The 24,065-nt window shown below is 40.4% G+C and overlaps 1 protein-coding gene across 4 annotated transcripts in view; it reads right to left on the minus strand.

Moving 5' to 3' along the window:
* The window catches only part of KCNT2 (potassium sodium-activated channel subfamily T member 2), a 245,565-nt gene that overhangs the window by 131,689 nt on the left and 89,811 nt on the right, over positions 1-24,065 (minus strand). For all 4 annotated transcript variants that reach the window (XM_067535158.1, XM_067535157.1, XM_067535156.1 and 1 more), the window contains 3 exons: positions 21,131-21,205; positions 20,608-20,691; positions 19,869-19,963 (listed from right to left, as the gene is read on the minus strand). In XM_067535158.1, the coding sequence (XP_067391259.1) occupies positions 19,869-19,963; positions 20,608-20,691; positions 21,131-21,205 (254 nt within the window). The remainder of the gene's footprint in view (positions 1-19,868; positions 19,964-20,607; positions 20,692-21,130; positions 21,206-24,065) is intronic.

The following is a 24,065-nucleotide window of genomic DNA, read 5'->3' on the forward strand; positions in this document are numbered from 1 at the left end:
TGAGAAGGAATCTGGTGTTAGCTATGAAAAAGTGGAGAAGGATCCATTAAAAGTAGCTGTGAAGGAGGTTGGTTTCAGTGAGTAGTTCTTGAGCAAGTGAGGGGTGTGGGGGGAGATGTCTTAGGTGCTGATAGCCTGTACTGGTTGTGAGTTTTGTGGTATTTTCATTTGAGTTAATAACAGTGTGCCCTGCAGAAAGGCCTTGAAAGAGTCAGGGTGGGTGTCAGTTTTTCCTGGGCTGGTGAGACATAAGCCAGCACATTTACACATAGTGGAGAATAGGGGCAGGAGATCAGCCTTGGAACTGAGTGGAAATGGAGGCAGTGAGTAGCCTGAAATCAGAGTGGGTAGATTGTGCTGCTACAGTCAGTTTCTGTTTAATTATAGGTTTTTAAGGCAAAACTCTGTAGTCTATTAACAATCTAAGGGCAATGTGAAATTAATTAAATTTAATATCTGATTACAAACACAATGAATACTGTATTGATGCTGTCATTCAATAATTTAATTTAGAGCCCTCTATTTCTTATTTTATGTGAGTCTGTCACAGACTTTCCAGTCAGCTTTGTTCATAACACAAGGCTAGATCCACAAAGTGATTCAGGTACTGAGACAAAATTAACTGCCACTTTAGGTGCTTAAGTTTCCAGCAGTGGGTACCTGTAAAACCCAGGTTCTGGGTGCCCTCCCACACACCTAATGCTTGTGGGATTCTGAGGGATTTCTTCTGTCTGTCTCAACTGTGGGATCCAATTCAGAAAGCATGCTTTGAACACATGCTGCCCTCAAAAGGCAGCTGGTAGTGACCCCATTAGGAATTTTTGGGGCAGTGCACCTAGAAGGCCTGTTTTCAAATGCCCACTCAGTCTGATACAGCATGGGGACTTGAACTCAGGTCTCCTACTGCCTAAATGAGCTCCCACACCACTATGCTACTGGGTATTCTGAGTCTGTGTCTCACTCTCTACTGTTGAAGCTGTTCCATTTTTGTATGTATAATTCAATATTCGTTAGACCACAGAGACTGACTTTATTGTCCAGTGGTAAAGGTACTCACATGGGATATGGTGGAAGTCCTTAGTCCAAATCAGGCAGAGCAGGAATTTGAAAACAGGTCTCCCATATCCCGGGGGAGTGTACCTACTCAGGAGGCTATCATGGATGTTGCTTTTTGTGAGGAAGGTACTGACCAGGCTTAGGTGCCTAACTCCAGGAAAGGGTTGATGGCTCTGAATCCCAAGGAAAGAGAGGCAAGCCCATTGCTAAGCTGCCCTCTCTCATTAACATTTCCTACTGGCTATTTTAGGCAGTTCCCTGCTCAGCATTTTGGCTTCTGGAATCCCTTTCTTAGGGGCCAGCTCTCCCTATGCATTGTATAGGTCAGTGGCTCTAAACCTTTCCAGGCTACTGTACCTGTTTAAGGAGTCTTTTTTTTTGTCTTGTGTGTCCCCAAGTTTCACCTCGCTTAAAAACTACGTAAAAATACCAAAAAAAAAAAAAAAAAAAAAAAACCACAAAAGTGTCACAGCACACCATAACTGAAAAATTGCTTGCTTTTAATTTTTACCATATAATTATAAAAACAAAAACAAAAAAAAATCAATTGGAGTACAAATATTGTATTTATATTTTAGTGGATAGTCTATAGAGTAGTGTAAACAAGTCATTGCTGGTATGAAATTTTAGTTTGCACTGACTTTGCTTTTTATGTAGCCTGTTGTAAAATTAGGCAAATATCTAGATGAGTTGATGTACTCCCTGAAAGACCTCTGCGTATCCCCAGGGATATGTGTACCCCTAGTTGAAAACCACGGGTATAGGGAACCTGGGCACCTAATCTGGGCTGAAGATTCCACTGAGCATTGTGGATCTAGCGCACATCTGCTTTTCCCCCCATTCGTCATCAGGCACTGCTCCAGCTCATGTAAGGATTTGGCCTGGTAACATTATGGCCCATTTAAGGAGGGAAAAGATCATTTACTTCCTGTTCCCACAAGAGACCTCTACAAAGTTTTCCTCTTGTGAGGAAGTTACCTTTTCCTTCGCTCTAATTCTCAGATACTATCTATCTAGTTTCTGACGTTTATAGAACACCAATCGCTATAGTGCTTATGATACTGGCCAAATGTAACCTAGAGAGGATGACTGATGCATAATCAGACAGTATTGGTTAATTTTGTATAATTTTATTTTGCAGTGTATCCAGTAATCTGTAGATTAAACTCACATTGTCAGTTATTTAATGATTTGGAGACACTGTACTAAATCGGGAAAAAAAAAAATTAATATGCCAGACTAAAGGAATGACAAATTGCCTAAAAGGCAAGAAATTACCAAAGAAAACACAAATGAAAACCACAGATAACTAACAGGCTAACAAACATTTGGAACTGCTAATTAAAATGAGAACTGAATTAAACAGAGTTTTCTGCATTGTCCCACTAATCTGGACTGTGGGGTAAGGAAGGGGCATTCAGCACACAAATCTATTTTCTGTTTTCCCACCATGAAATTCTCTTTGTACTTCCAGCTTTAGCCAAGCCATTTCAGAATACACCACCACAATGCACACAAGTGCATTCAGATCTCTCTGTCTCTGATTTTTCCATGTAGTGCTAGAAACCTCTGTGATCAACAGAAGTGCTTGAGCTATTAAACCTCATGGTTTGAGTGAACACTGGAGCAGTGAGTTTTCTATATCTGACTCTAGAACTTTCCCTGTGCAGCCTGACTAAGTCTCCATTTTTTTGACCTTGCATTCTGCAATGTCATCTTGTGCACCCAGAATAGCTCCAGTGCACTTAAGGATCTGGTCATTGTATACTGGACCATTTTTAACTATACATTCTTTGTATTTGTACTTGGATTTTTATTCAGACCTGACAACAAAAAAGCAATTTTATTTTGATTTTCCCTGCACAATTCTTCACATTCACTTTTTTTTGTTTTCACTGCTTAATAATGAGCTTGCAAAATACAGGACTGTGTCTAATTTGTTGATCTAAACACTCTGTAAACTGCAAAGCAAACTAATTAAAAGCACTCATTCTGTGTCTTTGTTTTCACACAAATAAACAATCATTGACTAAAGTTCCTATTATATGTGAGCCATCCATTCATAATGATAAATGCCTCAAGACTGTGGAAGGTTAACAGGACTTAGTCAATTAAAATACCATGAAAATATTATGGAGCAAAAGGGTTTTGTATAGCATGGTAAAGTCAAGCAGAACAAGAAAATGTGTGCAATTATAGGAAACTGTAATGGAATTAATACCTTTAAATATTCATGCCCCTTATATGATTTCCTGACCCTTTTGTAATGTCTTGGTGATAATACTGCTTTGCACAGTGGCTGCAAAATGTAATTAGGCATGGTATTCTGTGCCCGGAGGAACTGGCAATTTGATTTCATGCCTGTTATTAAGTCTTCGGTGTGCAAAATCACCCCACAGCTTGTACTTAAGTATTTACTGAATGAATACCAATTAGTTTTGTTTTCCCAATTGCTATGATTCAGTCATTTGCACTATTATGTATGTGTATATAAAATTATGCATGAACTGCAGAAAAGCAAAATCTGAAATCTCTTAGGTGCTCATTCCACAAAGTACTTCAGTTTGTGCCTATCTGTAAAATTGTGTTTAAATTCTATTGAGTTCAGTGGGATTTAAACATGTACTTAAAGTTAAGCATGTGCTTAGGTGCTTTGCTGAACTAGGGCTTTAATGTACATGTGATACTAGGCAATGAAAACATCTAGGTGGGGAGGATTTTTTTTTTCTGGGCTGGGTGGGGATGAGGAGGAGATACAGAACTCTTTTAATCACAGTGTTGATCAACAATCCTTGAGGGTTGTTACCTGCACATTTCCTATACCAGTTTCTTGTTTTTTGATGTAATGACTGGAAGTATTTTTATTTAAAGAGATTGCTTTCAGTATGTTATGCAGGAGGTCAGACTAGATGATAATGTTAACAGTGCTATAAGTGCAAATTCATTGGCTGACCTCACTCAAAGTAATTTTGTACTACTCTTTAGAATGACATGGCAGTACAAGTGGTTGAGTCCATAAATGTCGCTAAAGATTTGCATTTAAATCCACAAGCAATGACCAGAAGTAGCTAGGAACCATTATGCATTGCTACATGGGAACCTGACTATTTAGCTTACCCAAGGCTTATTCGCTAATGTAACTTTGTCATGTAATGGCATCAGCATTTTTATTTTATTTCCTGTTAACTGGCAAAGTATCATGGGATTGTATATGGCAGCCAGATGTCAGGAGAATGTTGTGGCTTTCCTTTTCCATCAGGTTATATTAAAAACATATAGCTATACTGAGTTGATACACAATGAATGATGCACGTCTGAGTGATCTGGTGTTAGTCGTGATGTTACAGCATTTCAAAGAAACCAGATGTAAGTGACTGAAACTGAGATGTTTCCACAAATCTTACAGGATATCTGAAAGTATCAAAACAGTTTGCTATTTTAAATATTTGCCTGAATATACCTGTATATTAGGTAATATATATCCCACCAATTGTCTGCTGTACAAATAACTATAGCAACATGGTATGGTATATGTTTCTTTCTTTCTTCTATGACACATCTAATGGTCTATCCCATCAATTACACTTTTACACACTTTATGCATGCTCAGTTTCTATCTTAAAGTTCAAAGTCAACTCCTCTCTGTGATGGGACTTATCCCATCACCTGTTAGATGAGGGGTTAAGAGCCAATTAGTGCACCTGTGACTGATTGCCTTCTGGTGTGTGTGCACGAGGGGGTGAGGGGGCAGAGTTATCTAAGGGTCATTAGGCACCTGAGCCTTATCAGGAAGCTATGGAAACTCAGTAGGAGTAAGACTGCAGAGAAAGCAGGATTCTCCTATGGAGAGAAACCCACAAAAAGCTGAAAGCCCAAGAGGATCAGAAGAGTGGGATGTTCTAGGGAGAAATCAAAGGCCTGAGATCTAAAGGCAGGCTGTGACAGGTACAAGCTGTGGGCAAGCAGCATAAGGGGGCTTGAGGATAGAAAGTGGTTCAGGGAAACAGCAGCATATCTGAAGAAGTAGACCTAGCTGCTTTAATGCAGGGTCCATGGGCAAGAACCCAAGTAGAAGGTGGGCCTGGATTTCCCTACCAGTCCTGAGGAAGAGGTATGCAAGCTCTATGGAAGGAATGTTGAACTCCTAGTGGGGCTGAAGACTGCCTCCCCTCCTCCCTGTCACATCCCCATGATGGAGAGAAGAAGGGAGAAGCCAAACAATCTTTTTAGTTGGGATGTTTTGTGAACTTTCACATTGGACCCTTCTGTTACCCCAGAAGGGAACTGAATTTCATGTGACTTGGCCACAGGGCTGAGCGGTAGAAGACCTGGTCAGAGGCAAATGATTGCAGGAGGCACTGGAGATAAGAGCCCCTTGCAGCATAACACTCTGACACAAGAGGGTTCTATGACTAGTAAGTGCTACCTGACACACTCTTAACAAGGGAATTTGTATTGGGAAAATCCATGTTATACTGTAAGTAGTTTGTCTACTTGTTATGAATCAATCAGTGAAATATGTTTTTGATGTCTGCATTCTCATGATTTTTGAGGCAAAGGATGGTGAGTTATGACTTCAAGTGAGAAATTGAGTTCTCAATAGTAAAACAGCTTTGGAATTAGTCATCCCTGTTAAATATGCCACTCTGCTTGTTGGTGTTTAAAATGATATTCTCTGAGAGATCATCTGGATATCAGTTCCTTCTATTTACTACCAAGACATAATAAGATGTGAAATTTAATGTCTTCATGTAATGAAAGATGTTAAAAACACAGTAGCACTCATTACTGTTAAATTGTCCTTTGAATAGCAACTGCAACTCACCTTACCTTCTGTGTAGCCCAGCAAAGCAAAAACTAAACCAAAGATCACTTTCTCATATTATGGTACTGTACAAAGTTTTGCTATGTCCAGATTTCTGTTGCAGTCCACATCTAGTTTTGTTCCCACATCTTATCTCACAGAATGTATTCCTGCCTCTTTCCCTTTTAAGTGCAGTCAATCTGATTTTTAAACTGGACCTAAGTAGCATGTTCTCCTTACCCACTACCCTCTTTGGCTTCTTTCCTTCTCTGCTCAATGGACTACCAATTCTAGTTTTTACCAAATACTCCCATATTGCATCATATTCTATACCATGAGCCTGACTCTGCCCATAGTTACATCAAAGTAACTAAATTAACTTCAATAGTTATTCTTCTACATGGCTTTGTTTGCTTAGTAAAAAAAAAATGACTGTGGTCTCTTCTAATGGTTTTTTTTTTTTTTTTTTTTTGATACTCTAAGTGTGTTACACAGATCAGAATGGGTTACAATTATTTTTCCCCTTGGGTAATGTTAATGGGTCTGAACAACCAGAATAGCCCATGTCATCACAACATCTGGCAACTATGCATAGTCAGCAATGTCATTTAGAATACTTGCACTTGTGTAGGAGAAGAATTGTTCTCCCATTAGTACATGCAAAATGTTATATACATCCATTGTACTGTTTTATGTAGAGACTGTTTTATTTCAAAGGTTTCTAAAGCACTTCAACAGCTGTACAATCTGCTGTAGGTATCACTATCACTTGATCTACCACCAGGTAGAAGGGCATCAATGACCTAGAGCACACAGTTACAATGCCAAGAGAAGGTAATTGGGGATAGGGGGGTGAAAGAGTAACAAACTAAAATCTGACAAAGTTTTTTCTTTTCTTATGTCTCCTATGTTTCCTTTTTGTTTGTTTGTATTCGGCTCTTAAACTTGAGGAAATAGGAAATCAAGAAAGCATGCTTGTGTGTGAGATACTAGCTGGAATCAGGCATAACAGAAGCAGATGTTGAGCAAGATTTGGTTTCTAAATGCCCAAATAGGATGCCACATATGCTGAGACTCGGGAACTGAGAAACATTCATTATCCTCTTCTTAGTGACTAATTTCAAATCCTTTAGAGACTTTTCTGCCAACTCCTCGCCCCATCTCCATTCAGAAATACCCATGCCCTTCTGACACACATTGTATACCTTCAGTAGTAGATACCTACTGTTATGCTTCCCATTGTGCACTTGCCTGGATTTAAAACAAGGGGACCTCTTAGATAGTTGGGCTGCCATTCAAAAAATCTCTTGCTCATACCTCAGAAAGCAAACTAACTATAGGCTGGATTTCTGCTTACAGTCACAGTCTGTGCTGGAAGAAGGTCTCAAGGAGGGCCCTGCAACAGAAAAAGCCTATAAGATGAAATTTTGCTGACTCAGCTAAGAATCCTCTGGTGGGATCCCAGGAATGCATCTTGCATTGGCAGCTTGGGCATTCTCGAGAGGGAACAGCATGTGGTGGGATATGTGGACAGACATAGCTATTGCCCTTGCTCTGCCAGCCTCTTTTGAGGCATTTAGAACTAGCGCTGCTGCTAGCTGTACTTGGACTGCAGTTCTGAGCTACATTATGAAACATATCATATCTTCAGTTCAGAATTTCCTATTGATTTTAAATGGGTAGTTGTATTTAGCAACAGATAACTTGACGTAGCCCTGGGCAGAAGCACAGAGAATATTTTTTTATTGTCTTCCCCCATATACATATATTTTAATTGCAGATCATGACAGTTGCATGCTCACTGAAATTTGAGAGCCATTTTTGTATCCACTGAAGTTGTATCAACTTAAGTAATTCTGCAGTACCTGATTGAGGATGCTGATTGAGGAGTAGCCTCAGGATCTTATTTTTCTTTGGTCGGTGGTAGCTGCTAAACACGCTGAATGCAAACAGGTAGTTACATCCATTTCTGGGCAAAAGGACTTGATAAATATTATGTTAAAACTTATTGAAATCTAGTGCTGTCACTTCCCTCATTCCGACTGCTGAATCTCTAGTGTCCTCTTATCAGACAAAGTGCACAACTTTGCATTTAGAATGGGATACAAGGAAACTATTCCAAGCTGTGATCACTACACATCTTAAGAACAGATGCTAGGTGTTTCAGAGGATCTCCATGGAATCAAATTTCCACCATCCAGGGTTAATCAGAAATAGCAGTGTAAAGATTTCAGTAGTCTAACAACCTATGGAACTACTATTCTCTGTGACTGCTGGAGAAACTGTCTAGCTGGCCTTGAAAATAGGTATATACTGCAGTAAATGTTAGCAAGAGGCTCAATAACAGATGAAATAGAGGGTGGAAGAAAACGGATGCTAATTTTGGAATTAATCTAGAAGCAATGCCCAGGAAAGAGGAAAACCTGATATAGATCCAACATGACTTCTAAATGTGAGGAAATATTTCAGATTAAAAAAAATTACACATCTCTTACACTGATTCCATTTGTTTTCTTCATTTAGCTGTCCAAATTTGGAGGGGTGAGAGGAAGTGTGTGTGTGCATATGCGCACACGTGCATGCGTGTTTCAAACGTATATGAACTGTATGTATTCAAGAGAAGTAATATACTGAGACGAGGGTGGGGGAGGTATTCAAATTTCTGAATTCCTATTCAAATCTAATATTGCCTAGTTTCATCTGAATCCAAATGTATCTCATCTTGGTGCCTCTGATTTCCAAACTAGCAGGTGGCTTTCTACCTCTGCTAAAACATCAACAAAGCCTTGATTGTCTCCTGAAGAGCTTATGCGTAACAGACGGCTCCTATTGATCTCCCAGCTTGAATCAAAAAACCTTCTATATCAAACCTAGTTAGTTTAATGTTTCTCTTCATTTCAAGCCAGCAGAATCTTGTTTATTGTTAATCCGTTATTGACTCTATAAAGTGAATAGATGATGTAAGCTACAGCTTTCAGATCTGTTGCTTGGGTTTTCTATTTGCATTTAAATTTGAGGGTAGATAAAGATGACTGCCAAAATATCTATCAGTTAGAAAGTAGTTTTTGATTTATACACTGTAAATCTGTGTAAGAGTGATCCACAGTTCACTGATGTAGTTGAATCCAGAGGCAAATGAAGTCAGTGGCAGCTTTGTCAAAAGCAGAAAGCATTCCCCATAGGTGGCATTAAAAAAGATTTTTGACCAGTGTTGTTAGGTCTTACAAATAGCCACATGGAAACCTCTAAAGAAAGTAACAAAGGAAATACTATGCACCACCAAATTAATAACTGAAATTATATGACATCAGCATATAATTATGTAAGTTTCTATGGAAACCATGTTTGATAGGGTACCCTATCTGATTGGCTTGCCATACTTTCTGCTTCCTGACTTTACTGCACAAAGGAGTACATTACTCTTTAAATGACTTGAACTAAAAAGACATATAAATGTTTAAAATGTAAAATTATACCACATTATCCAACAGAGAGAAGCGTTCAGAACAAAAGGAATGGCATTCACAATAAAATCTTACTATACTATCAAATTGAAATGGTTAGACTAAAATAAGTACAGGACTAATGCAAGAACTAACCTGGTTTCTGTACTAAATTACAAACTACTAGATTGTGTAGGTATTGAAGTCATTGGGACTACTTGTGAACAAGTTCACATCAAAATTTAATAAGGATTGCACAATCTATCCCTAAGTTTCTAATACTTTTATATATATTATGTGCATGTTCCAGTAGTTCCTATTAAGACACAACTCCAATTGAAATCAGTGGGAATTTTGCCTGCATATAGTCCAGATTGTAAACTCTTTGGGGCAGGGACTTTCTTCCTATGTCTCTTTACAGTTTTTAGCATAAGGGGGCCCTAATCTTCATTGTGTATTTGGGTGCTCCTAAAATAAAATAAATAGTTGGATTGCACGTTTTATTTAAAGGAGAGAGCACAGATAAGTTAATGAAATAATCTGGGTATTATTCGCTGATGAAGTCACAATACAATGGGCTATATGTCTACTAAAAAATGATATACCCCATTCTAATTGTAAACTACATTACTGTTTAGCATTGTAGTTTCTCTAGAAACCCCATTTTGGCAGTACACAAGTTTATCACTAAGGTTTTATTCTTGCTCAGGTGGAGTTAAGCTTTTGCAATCTAAGTGATTATGAGGAAATGGATGTGCATCTTGTGAATGGTTCTGTTAGAATTGAAAATTAGCGTGGAGGTGCATACATAGTCTGTCAGTTCATTTATTTTACTTTGTCTTTTTCTTCATTGTACTAAAAATACACTTGAGTAACCTAAACTATAATTCCCTCCCCCCGCCACCCCCCCGGGAATACTAATACAACTAGTATGCAGTTTCAGTGCAATATTTGGTCCTGGATTTACATTTTTTTGTCTCCAACCCCCCCCCCCCCCCCCCCCCCACACACACGCACAAAGTAATTTAAGCAAAGAGAAGCAATTTAAGAAATGTCTGCATATTAAATCTTATTTTCACAGGGAATATATAATTTGAAATTATCTAATACATTTGGCAAACTGATCTGCAACATTTTAACAGCAAAATGATTATACTAAAAAAAAAAATTGATGCAACATTGTAAGATTACATGTGACCTGTTTTTTTTTTTTTTTAAATAGAATTCAAATCTTAAAATATATACAGCCAACAAATGTGAATGTACCACAAACTGGTACAGCCTTATTAAAGTGCACTTTTCCAGGATTTGTGTGAAAATTTTTATCTAATAACATTTTCTACTTCCACTTTGTATGTTTCATCCAGGACCTCAAAATAGCAAATAAAAATTGCATCTTGCACTAAAATGACTAGAAATATTAGAGTTGTATCATGTCTATCTTTCAAACTGTTCAGCTCTGTTAACAAGGATTTCATTTAAGCTGCAACATTCTAAAAATGCAGAATGAGGTAATGGGAGGAGGGGGACTACAGAAACTGAAGTACAAGAAAAATATCATGACTGTAATGATACCGTAATCATTGTTAAAATACCTTGCTTCCAATCAACAGTACTCATTTTTTCAAGCCATCCCTTCTTAAGGAGCTCTTCATCTAGTGTCCAGATCAATAACTTGAGTTCAAGAAACTGTGGCACTTTGTATATTAATAATTAAAGGATGTTAATACTCAGAAATGCTAGCTAATTCCTGAGCTCTTAATGAGACCGGCATGAAATTACAGTTGACCTAGCTAGTTGTGAGCACCTAATATTCTGAACCTTAAACTATCAATTGACTGGATTTTCTTCAGACACTATTTCGTTAACAGATTCTCTAAGCACTATGTGCATTCCTAATCTGTACTTGATTTCTGCATTGATTAAATGTCCAGTTTATTGTCACTGGTCCAGTAACAATGTGTAATTCTAATGACATCTGAACAAATTTAGAGATGATAAAGCATCTGGGCAAATGGTGACTTCAGGTAAACTAGCTCGCTCTTCATCTGGTGTAGCTCTATTGACTTCAGTGAAATTATGCTTAAAGCTAGTATCTGGCCCATATATTTTCACAATTTTGTCTAATGAGCAGTAATCTGCAGTCCTTGATGTTAAATCTAATGAAAATTTTACCTGAGTGTCTGCCTGTGAAGGATTCCAGAATTGGCACCATGTAAGACACTAAAATAGCACATTGATTACAACCAATGAACATGTACAAATGTGCTATTATCAACCGTCATGGCATGCCGCAAAGGCTTCTCCTTCCTCCTCCTCGGGCATAGGTACTTGATGCCAAGAGGATTTCCAGCTGAGAATACCAAGCACAGGGAGGTGACCCCCTGCACTTAGGCACCAATCTCCTTGAGGGGGTGGGGTTCAGAACACACCTCTCCATTTGGCATCTCCCATTGGCTATTTTAGGCAGGGAGCTGCCTAGCATGCTGGCTTTTTCTAAGACACCTATTTCTTCCCATTTATTGTATAGGAAACCTAGCTCCTGAACTCCCACTAATTTTTCTAGACCCCTAAAAGTTAGACACTGGTTAAAGGTGATGCTGAGCATCACAATGCCTAAATTAATTTGTAAATCTAGCCCTTAGTGTCCAATCCAGCAATCATTTTGGATGCAAAAGTCTCAATAGACTAGGCATGTGGGATTGGGCCCTTAGTGCACTCAGTATTTATGTGACAAAACAGTAATGTCATGGCATGAACGAAGGCCCCATTCCTCAAAGGCATGGAAACACTGCATTCCCATTTAAATCAATACCTAAATATCTTGGAGAATCTGGGTCTAGATGATTATTCAGAGCCAAGAAAACATGTCTTCTCCTGTGTCTCATAATTGACCAACTCTTATATCCTGTTGTCACACTACATTGGTCTAGATCATCAGCTGGGGTAAATCAGAGTGTCTTTTTCTTCAATAGAAATATATTGATTTACTCCAGCTAAGAATCTTGCCTACAGACTTTAATTGCAGTTGTGTGTGGTTTTTGCTCTTTAAAAAGAGGCCTGTTTGGTGAGCTGTATTATGCAGCCCAATATTTGGAAGCAACCTGATTTATCTGATATTGAGGTCCTGAGTCACTGGACCATTTCTATGGCAAAGTTTGTGCAAGCTTCTTATAGCCCTAAGCAAAAAGCATTGACACCTCTGATAGTCTGCTGCCAAAACAACCTTCTCATTACATGCTCATAGCTCTTTCTATGATGACTAGTGCTGAAGAACAATGAGAAGTGATCTATTGATTCAATGCTGCAGGGAAGGAGTGACTCTGGCTGTCCATAGAGCTTGTTGAATAAGTCACTAGTGAATACTTCATGTACTAAATGAGTGCTAGCTTTGCATAGATAAGTGATTCACAACTATGCTATACTCTTTCAATCTATCACAGAACATTCTGTCTGATAAGGACACTTATTTTAGTATAAATAATTTGTTTCACATAATGCTGTTTTAAGTTAGGAGGATAATTGTTGTGCTTAAAAAAACTGACCGAAGGGCCTGCAATGCCTTTGAAGTCAGAAGAAAATCTCTTTAATATAGAGAAATCCTTAGATGTACTGCCGCATACAGAACAAACTACTGGTTAAGCAAACTTGAGATTATGAAGTGTGCATCTGCCAACCACTGCTATCCCCAAATGCACAAACACACCATCAAAGAATAGACTATAGCAGAGGAAGTTCAAAGAGTTCTACTGAAATTCTATCCAGGGTGATTGTTTCACAGCAGTGCGCACAATCAAGTACTAGGCAACTATAGAAATAAGTCGTGACCAAGAAAGTTATATTATAAAATAGTCTGAAAAGTAGCTTCCTACAAATGCTATTCTACAGGGTTCTATATCTATTCTCTCATTGACTTTTAGATCAAATATATCCAAAAGATGACTTTTCTAACCATCTGCCCAGCAAGTTCAGCCTGGGATCTGATGCATAACCACAGAATACAATTAATTTCACTTGTCTACAATTTTACTGACTGCACAGCTAACAGTGATAAAAATGTTGAGCCTGTAGGAATAAAATCAGAAAGGCTAAGGCACAAAAAAGGCTATAAGAGGTTCTATAAACATATCAGGAGCAAAAGAAACATGAAGGAAAGTATAGGCCCATTACTCGGAGGGAAAGGGGCGTGAAAACCAGATACAAGAAGGCTCTGGTGTTTTGTTGTCTAATTAAAAAGGTAAATTAAGAACAGCCATAGTGGGTCAGACCAATGGTCTATTTAGCCCAGGATACTGTCTTCCAACAGTGGCCAATGTCAGGTGCATCAAAGGGAATGAATAAAACGGGTAATCATCAAATGATCCATCCCACTGGTCATTCCCAGCTTCTGGCAAACAGCAATCCCTGTGTATCTTAGCTAATAGCCATTGATGGACCTATTCTCCATGAACTTATCTAGTTCGGTGTTTTTGTTTTGTTTTGTTTGTTTTGGAACCCTGTTATAGTCTTGGCCTTCACAATGTCCTCTGGCAAGAAGTACCACAGGTTCACTATGCGTTGTGTGAAGAAATATTTCCTTTTGTTCATTTTAAACCTGCTGTCTGTTAATTTATTGGATGACTCCTAGTTCTTGTGTTATGAGAGGGAGTAAATAACACTTCCTTATTTTCTTTCTCCACAGCGGTCATGATTTTATAGACCTCAATCATATCTCCCCTTAGTCATCTCTTTTCCAAACTGAAAAGTCCCAGTCTTACTAATCTCTTATCATATGGAAGCTTTTTCCATACCCTTAATCATTTTAGCTGCCCTTTTCCGGACCTTTTCCAATACCAGTATATCTTCACCACTACCCCCCCCCCCCCCCCCCCCCCGATGGGGTGACTAGATCTGCATAAGATGGGGGTATACCATGGATTTATAAAGAGACAATATGATAGAAAATATCATAAATTATGATCAGATACTTAACACAATTAATATTAACAAGGGGGAAGGAACACAAGTGAAAATAGGGAAGGAACAGGTTAAAAATATTTATATTTATTATGTTTATATGTATTTAAGTACAGGGTCTGATGAAATTCACCCAAGGTTTAAGGAACTAACAAATGTAGGAATCTTAGAACTATTAACACTTATGTCTGAGAACTCATGGAAGAGAGAGAAGGTCACAGAGGGCTAGAGAAGAGCAAACATTGTTCCTCTTTTTAAAGATAGGCACTAAGGACTTGGGGAATCAAATCAGTCAGTCGAACTTCAATATTTGGAAAGATACTGGAACAACTTTATTAAAAATAAGTTTGTAAGCACCAAGAGGATAATTGGCTATACCTTTTAACGCTATGTGGATTTCTCAAGAACAAATCATGTCAGACCAATCCAATTTCCTTCTTTTGACAGTGTTACAGGCCTAGTGACTGGGGACAAACTGTAGACATGATGTAGTTTGACTTTAGTAAGGCTTTTGACACAGTGTCCCATGACAATCTTATAAGAAAATTAGGGTAGTGTGATCTAGATGAAATTACTATAAAGTGGGTGCACAAGTTGCTGAAAAAACATACTCCAAGAGTAGTTATCAATGGTTTAGTGTCAAACTGAGAGGAATTATCTAGTGGTATCCTGCAGGGATCTGTCCTGGTTTCAGTACTATGCAATATATTAATATAATAGATTTTGAATATTTAATTATAATAATTTGGATGATGGGATGAGGAATATGCTTATAACATTTGCAGATGATGCCACACTGGGTGAGGTCACAGCACTTTGGAAGACAATTAGAATTCAAAATGACCTTGATAAATTGGGGAAATTATCTGAATTCAGCAATATGAAGCTAAATAAAAATAAGTGCAAAGTGCTACAGTTTGGAGGAAAAAATCAAATGCACAACAAAGTGGGGAGTAAAAGATTAGGCAGTAGTACTGTGAGTTATAGTAGACCACAAATGGAGTATAAACCAACAATGTGATGCAGTTTTGAAAGAGGCCAATGTCAGTCTGGGGTATGTTAACAGGAGTGCTGTAAGCAAGACACTGGAGGCAATTGTTTCACTCTACTCAGCACTGGCAAGGCCTCACCTGGAGTACTGTGTCCAGATTTGGGTGCCACATTTGAAGAAAAATACAGACAAATTGGAGAGAGTTCAGCAGAGCAACAAAAATTATAAAGGTTTAGAAAACCTGAGCTATGAGGAAGCTTAAAAAACCATGGGCATGTTTAGTCTTGAGAAAAGAAGACGGGGGGGGGATCCTGAAAAGTCTTCAAATATTAAGGGCTATTATAAAGAGGATAATGATCAATGGTTCTACATGTCTGCTGAAAATAGGCCAAGAATAATTGGCTTAATCTGCAGCAAGAAAGATTTAGTTTAGATATTCAGAAAAATCTGTCTAACTATATGGCTAAGTACTGGAATAGATTACCAAGGGTGACTGTGGAATCCCTGTCATTAGGTTTTTAAGAATAGGTTAGATAAATATCTGTCAAGGATGGTCTAGGTTTACTCTAGTCCTGCATCTCTGCACGGGGCTGGACTGGATGACCTTTTGAAGTCCCTTCCAGTCCTACATTTCTGTGAATGTAACCCATAAATCTCTTGAGCATAAAATATGGTTTCAACCTTCCATTTTTCTCAGCCAATAAATTAATATATCAATATTTATAAATCAGTCATGAAACAAAATTCATAATGACTTCCCGAAATGGTAATGGTTAAGTTAAATTGATATAGCTGATATTTTGCTATTTCATCTTCAGAATAAAGTGGAACAAAACTCCAAACTATATTTACCATAATTACTGTATCTTGTTCAGATTTACATATCTTCATGCATCTACTAAATAAACATAGCTTCTAATACAACAGTGCATTGTAAAGACAAGTGGCCTGACTTTCAGAAGTGCAGTACATCCACAATTCCCACTGAAGTAAACAGGAACTTCAAGTGTTTAATACCTATAAATTTGTAGGTACGAAGGGCTGTTTTGTAACGAATCCTATAATCTATGTAAGGAGCAGCTATTTGGTTTGTTCTTCCTGTTTAGTCCAAAAGAATGGCAGGGAGTAATCTGTGCCTGCAGAAGGGTTCTGTGTTGGCTCTGGTATGTGGCCCGGTGTATCTGGAGGCAGAGTCACTCTTGCACTGCATGTTTTTGTGTGAGATGTGAAATGGCAGCCTGGTGGTAACTTCTCTTTTCTGCCATTACACAAGCTCCAGTGATGGGTTTGGCCCACAATGGGGCATTTAACTCCACGCTGTAGCTATGCTGCAGGGCCCATGTTTCTGCTATAAATGAGGGCAGCTACTAAAGAAAGACATTGGCTCTAATTCACCAGGGATATAACATAACTGAAGACCTTATCCCAGAGATGAGTTTGGCATGCTGTTTATGGTGTGTTGATTAAATAGTTCAATCATCATTACAGTGCTGCTCTGTATTGTAAATTCATATGTGAACGGCTACCCCAAAATATATTAATCTCAATACTGTATGTTTAAATAATATAAACAATTTCCTGGTCAACACAAGACTGATCTTAGACAAATTATTTCAACAAACACTACACATCACTGCCAAAGTGCTACATTTCCTTAGCTGGCAATTGTTGTTGGGTATTTTTCATTTCTATTTAGCTTATTTTTCTATCTAGGAGAGTCAATACTAGGTCAGTTATGATCTATAATGAGCCTGTATTTGCTACTGTTGAAACCAAACATAATTATTGCAGGTCAACTTGCCATTTTCTACATGTTTTACTGTCAGTTACCAAAATGCCTGGACCTGAACACAATGTTCCATTTCAAATGGAGCTCATGTACCTATTCACCAGGGGCATTGCAATTGCTGAGGAAAGTGCTTCATGTCCAGACAGAGCTTGCTTCCCTGTCGATGCATACTTTATATTTTGCCTAGCGCTTCAGTGAAATGTTGGTGTAGGACCCTAACAAAGATAAAAGCACACCTTGCTCAAGCATGCTTTATACTGTACTTGAACTGTGGCTGAAGATGCAAAATGGGTTGTTCTGGTATTACAGTGACAGTATTATGTATGGTGTGGGCCAACTGGTGCAATCCTTACTGATTGTAGGAAGCCGCTGTGGCCTCCCACGGAACCAGAGCCTGAGGAAGGACGCCCGCGCTCTGATTGGCTCAACTCACACCCTGCCCTGGAGTCTGCCCGGCAACAAAGGGCCCGGGCCGGGATAGGACAACCCGGCCAGGCCAATTGGCTGCCGCAGGGCGGAGCCCCAACAGGAAGGGGAAGTACAAAAGCCTGGCCCCTGAGCTCAGTAGACCCCAGACTGCTGCCAGAGGCGGATGTGCTGCCCCGCCAGCAGAGGCCTAGGCCAGAGCCTAACCGCTGACGAAGAACCCCGGCCCCACCTGGGCCCGGGGATTGGATAGGGCCCTCGAGAAGCTGGACTAGGCAACCCGGCCAGGACGACTGGGCCGAGTTACCCCGACCCCGAGCCCGTACGCTGGAACCGCCAGACTGGGCCGAGACCCCAGAGCGGCCCGAGTGGCAGGCACCCCTGGAGGCTGGGCTAGATCTGGAGGAACTGCCGGCCGCCGAGCCCCTCCCTACAGCGGGGCTGGACTTGGAGGAGCTGCCCGAGGGCTGAGCCGCTCCCCACATCCAACGACCTTGAGGAGCTGCCCCCTGAAGAGGAGCTCCCCGCCTTACCCCCGGTCGACGAGGAAGGACTGACAGCGCTACCCCTGGAGGACCACCTTCGTGGCACGGAGGAGGCAGGTACTAGGGTCAGTGGGGAGGAAGTAGCCCAGGGACAGCCATGGCCTGTGGCTGAAGCCGCCTTATAGCCGGTGTGTTGCGGCGGGAGCCCCACTGGCACAGTGGCAGCTGCTACTGGCACAGTGGCAGCTGCTACTGGCACAGTGGCAGCCGCTTCTGCCACTGCTAGGGCCCTGGGCTGGGACGCAGTGGAGACGGGTGGGCCTGCGTCCCCCTCCCCTTCCCCTTTGCCCTAGCCACCCCAGGAGGATTGCTCTCCTGACCCCGCCGGAAGCTGAGTGATCCTCTGCTCACCCTGCCTAGGGGTTGGAGCAACTGACTCCTTGTTCGCTCGCCCTGCCTAAGGGCCCGATCTGCCTCAAGGGGTTGGAGCAACTGACTCCTTGTTCGCTCGCCCTGCCTCTGCCTCTGCTCACCCTGCCGAGGGGTTGGAGCAATAGACTCCTTGTTCGCTCACCCTGCCTGAGGGCCTGAGTGATCTGCCTTTGCTCACCCGGCCTAAGGGTTGGAGCAACTGACTCCTGGTTCGCTTGCCCTGCCTGAGGGCCTGAGCGATCTGCCTCTGCTCACCCTGCCTAGGGGTTGGAGCCACTGACTCTTTGCTCGCCCGCCCTGATGGAGGGCCGGAGCGAGTAACTGCTGCTCACCCTGCCTAAGGGCGGACTAGTAGGCCTACTCACTCGCCAAACGCGAGCTATTCCCTGTTTGTAGGAAGCCGCTGTGGCCTCCCACGGAACCAGAAACGCTTACACTGAGCCAAAAAATTCCATGAAATTAAATGAGACATTTTGGCTTGAATAGGAATTTTGGCAGATGAGAGACTGGGGGATCTGGCCTTATGCAATTGTCTGGCTGTAAACGAAAGGAGTAAAATTAGAAATATTCCTTGAGCCACTAGAGAGCACAAGCTCTTCTTATTAAAGAACAGACATTAATGGCAGAATTAAGAGGCCATGTGTTACTCTATCCTGACCGAGGGGTGAGAGTCACATAGCAGTGGCTAGCAGCAGAATTAGGTTGGAGAAATAAAGCAGGAGAAAATCAAATCAGTGTCTCCAGAATGACAGACTGAGCTTTATCAATACACTGACATCGCAGGCACTGTGCCTGGCACAACAAATAATGATAGGGCTATAACAGCTCTGCAAAGGGTCCTCCCTACTCCCTACCGGTGCCTAACAGAAATAAGGGTTTGGGGGGAGCTCTGCTGATGTTGGAAAAGAGTTAGTAGACTTAGGTAGGCCATTGGTTTTCAATGCTACCCCACTGCAGCTCCTGTGCCATCCCATGAGCTGAAACTGTTACCGGTTTCTCTGCAGTCCCTGTAAAGAGCCACTAGAATTGCCAAATTATTGATAATGTGGGGACTGTTCCCTGATCTGCTTCACCAGCCTAATGAAGGCTAGAATGGACAGCATCAGAACAAAGCACAGGGACGCAGAAGCCCCAGTAGGTGCCTTTACAGCCACAACCTCTTCCCTTTAATAGCCTCACGGTGGGGCTCAAGTTGTTTGGGGAGCAGTGCAGGGGGCCCAATGTACTTGCGTGACTTTCTCCCTGAGATCAGAAGCAGTGCTCTATATCTCGTCTACTGATATTTTTACAAGTATAATTTTGATAAGAATGAGAACTAGCTCCCCCACTCCTCCCAAACCCAATCCACTAACACTGCCTTGGAGCCACCTATTAATTAAAACCTAGTATGGGAACGATATTATCTCTTAACAAACACTATTCCGACTATACCCATTTTAATACAGTGTGCTTAAATTAGAAAATGTAATAAACATCTGCCACTTACCAGGTGAAGATAAGACACAGCAATGTGGATATTAAAATAAGAACTTGGTTAAACATTGCAGACTGTGTACGTTGAATGGCTCTATGGAGATCATTCTATATTAATAGAAAAGGCAGGTTGGTTATGGGTGGTTTTTTTTTTTTTTTTTTTAAATAATGCATCCACTGATCCTATATAATAGTTTCCTGATGTCCTGATAAAATACAAAGGCCCAAATGCATTTAAAATTTGCTGAGCGCAGTGGTGGTGCAAAGAAGTCAGTTGTAGTTCTCTGATTTCTGTGATTGGGCCTTTGACCACCCTGGCATAGTGTAGGGCAGACCCTAGATGCTCTAATTTAACCAACTGGCTGTGGCCCATGGGGTTTGGTACGCCAGTCAGAAGTAATTGGAGCATAGCAGCTCTTCTGGCCCCTGGTGCAGAGGCTACATGTGAATGGCATAAGAGTTAGCCATGCTGGGGACTTCCTTTGTTAGAAGTCTGTCATGTGCCAGTTTCCGCCAAGTGAGGATCTGGCTTTATGCCTTGAAATTTTTCAGTTTTGATATGAAATGGTGATACAGAAAAATGCAAAAGCATTTCCATGCTTTAGTTGTGAAAGCGATTAATCCCATGATGCATTTGTCCAGTGCAGTCCCCTGATCGGTCTTCAGCAAGACTGCTGCTTACTGTGGACTCGGAAAGGATATTAAAAAAAAAAAAAAAGTTATTCTTGCCTAACTATTTTGGTCATACTTACAATCATGTTCTCCAAAGCATGTTTGGCAAGCCAGCAATTTAAAAACACTGGAATAAATAGGTTTCTTAGTGCAGGCCAGAAAATCTGAGGGAGAAATAAACACAAATATATTTTAACAGCTTTTCTGTCCAAGAAACTGCATCCAATACAGTGTTTAATGAAATTGTCTGATGTGCTTCTTACAACTATATTTACTCCTTTCTGTATAATATATATGATAGCCAAAGGAATGTGACTGAGACAGGTAGTTTACAGTATAGATAACATTTTACCATACAAGTTTCCTCTGCTTTTATATCTAACAGGCTTATCTTGTTTGTTGCATTGTTGGTGCTGTGACTTCTTTTTAAAAAATTTTTCAAGAAAAAATAGCTTGCTAGTGTCCCTTCCAAGAGGGCCTGCTCCAAGAGGGCCTGCTCATCACTCAGACAAGTCAATAGAGAATTCCAGTCAGTTGAGTGTGTTGGAGCAGACCCATAACCCCACCCAGATATGGACACACATACTTAATGCAAATACTTACTGTAATGATAAAGGGGACCGCATTGATTATTTCCAGGAGGAAAGGTATTCGCAAAACTTGTTCCCAGATGTTTCCCTTTTTAAAACAACAAAAACATATCAAACCTCAGAAGCAGACTTATACTGAGTGGCACAACAGAGACCGTTCATCCCAGAGAACATACAAATATGCAACAATCTGAAGAGACCAAGCACCTGATCCTGTGGCCCTCACTCAGGCAAGTGAGGCATTGTTGTCATTGGGAGTCTTGCCTAAGAAAGGACTGCAGGATCTGGCACTAGTGTTGCTTCAGGGGTGTGACAGGGAGAGGACAGAACACCTTTTTGCTTATATCTCAGGGGAATTAAATTCGGGACCAGCACCGGAGGAAATCTCCATGAGATTTCCCTCGCAGAGCTATCCCAGATCATTGTCAGGAGTTTGCTATCCCTATGAAATATTAGGCAATGATTTTTGGCTCAGTGATTCTTTGTATTGAAGTTGTTGAACTGTGCATTAAACAGTTGGCTAGAGGCCGCAAGCAAATGGAAGAATAACTCTGTAGTCTGGTAATTAGGGCACCCAGGTGGGAGGCAGAAGACCCAGAATCCAGAACCCCTGCTCCAAAGACTCTTTAAACTTATCCACAATGGAACAGGTTTGACAGGAAATACCAACGGAGCCCCACATCAACATATCCTATAGCTCAGTGGCTAAGGCAGTCACCTGAGAGATGGCAGATTCCTGTTTAAATCCTTTCTCCCTCTCAGATGGAGGGATGACTTGCACTGGGGATCTTCCACATGCCAACTGAACACTCACTGCTGGGGTAAAGGTGGGGTAAAGCTCACCTATAGGTGCCTGATCCAGCAGGTGAGGGTCTGAACCTACTTACCAGATCGGGCCCTGCAGGTGAGCTATGCAGAGGAACACCTATCTTCCCCTAGTTTGTGCATGCTCTAGGGCTTGGGTGTCTGGACACCTAGCAGGGGGCTTCACTCTAGATGCAGAGGCAAAGGTGCCTTAGGGAACTTTTACTCCAAAAATGTAAGTGCAGAGTGATTTTTAAGCACCTACAATGTTTGGGGGTTGTTGAGCAGCATTTTGTGAAGATCATACTAATTAAAATCATACTGCAACATGTACATTGTGGTATATACCATGTCAAAATTGTAAGGATTTGCAGTACACTAGGATTAATTTAAAATGATCTGACATTTACATCAACAAATTAATTAATCCTCATTATTATATGAATCTGACTCAGTTGCTGAATGCTAAATACAAACTAGATTGTGCAAAACTAAATTTTTTGCGCCCCCTCCCCCTTCATTTCCAGAAGCCACTGCTGCTGCAGTGCCAGAAGAATTCCATTTTGACAGATGAATGATACTATAGTTGAATAGTTTTAAATGTTCTGCATGGTAACTGCAAATAGAAGTGAAATGAGGATGATGATTAAAGGCTGTGGTTGTATTTACCTGTGGGCACAACAAAAGCTAAATGAATTAAAAACTTGAAATTCAAATTTTATATAAAAACTCACTACCATGTGTTTCTACCGAACAAATATCTTCCCTTATTTTACAGTCTCGGGGACTTCTCCTTATGCTTCCTTACAAAGGATGATCAGCTGCTACAGATTTAATTGTATTGGTAGTGTCCAGCACAAGAAAAAGGACACAGGTGTAGCAAACACAAAGGAAGTTTTTATTCAGGATTCTGGGCACACAGATCCTGCCACTCCCTGGTTCTCAATCTTGCAGATTGTGGGAATAAACTTTGTCTTCCCACGCAGGGTCTGTCTTGGGTCTGGCAGGCAGTGTTAGGGGAAGCTAATATTTGTATTATTGTGTGAGAGCTGGCTTAAAGTTAACAAATCAAGTAAGAGTGTAAGCCTCTGCAGCTCTCTGATATAGAAATAATCAATTTAGGAACTGTACAGTTTCTCATTAGCAGATCCTATGGGACTGATTCTCCCCTGACCTGTACCATGTGGAACTCATTGCCAGGAGATGTTGGGAAGGCTAAAACTATAAGTGGGTTCAAAAGAGAATTAGATAAATTCATGAAGATATGTCTATCAATGGCTAATAGCCAAGATGGTTGGGAATGCAACTCCATGCTGTGGGTGTCTCTAAGCCTCTGACTGCCAGAAGCTGGGAGTGGACAACGGGATGGATCACTCGTTAATTGCCCTGTTCTGTTCATTTCCTATAATAACACATAATACAAATTAAATTGCCAATTATATGAGGAAATTCCAACTAAAACATTAGAAAAGTTAAAGAAAAGTTGACATTTAATGGAAAAAACAAAGACAAAAGTTTACTATTTTGCAGTTGCATTCATCAGCAGATCTCAAAGCATTTTGCAAATAGCCCTATCTTAGAGTTGGAATAGCTGAGGTGCAGCGGGATTAAATTTTTCACCCAGAGATATAGTGCAGCAACAACTTGAACTGATGTCAGTGAGCTGTGGGTATCTGGCATATTGAAAAATAAGACCATAGATATGAGTATACCAAAAAAAATCACACTTGAAAAATTATCCCTAAACTACACAGCAAGGCAGTGGAAGAATTAAAAGTGAAACTCAAGTTTTCTGATGTTGTCCCCTACTGTGATTATTATTTTGATACCTAATACATTTGAGAAACAAGAACAGGCAGTCTGAGACAACATGCCATCCTCTATATATTTATCTAGATTTCCTAATTTTGTATTATACCATTTAATCCCAAACACAAAATTAGGCATCTCTTGCCTTTACATTTATTACTTTCTTCAATTGCCTCTTGCAATAATTTTCATCACAGATTTTCAAAGGCATTGCTCTGTTCAGCATTGCTAGGCCTAAGAAGCAGAATTTCAAAGGTATTTAGACAATTAAAGATAGATGCCTAGTGGGATTTTCAAAAGTACCAAGGGCCCAGATCCACAAAGGTATTTAAGTT

The sequence above is a fragment of the Emydura macquarii genome, unplaced genomic scaffold (genome assembly GCF_026122565.2).
Source record: "Emydura macquarii macquarii isolate MOO-44397 ecotype Brisbane River unplaced genomic scaffold, CSIRO-AGI_Emac_v2 contig_3477, whole genome shotgun sequence".
Lineage (NCBI taxonomy): Eukaryota > Metazoa > Chordata > Testudines > Chelidae > Emydura > Emydura macquarii.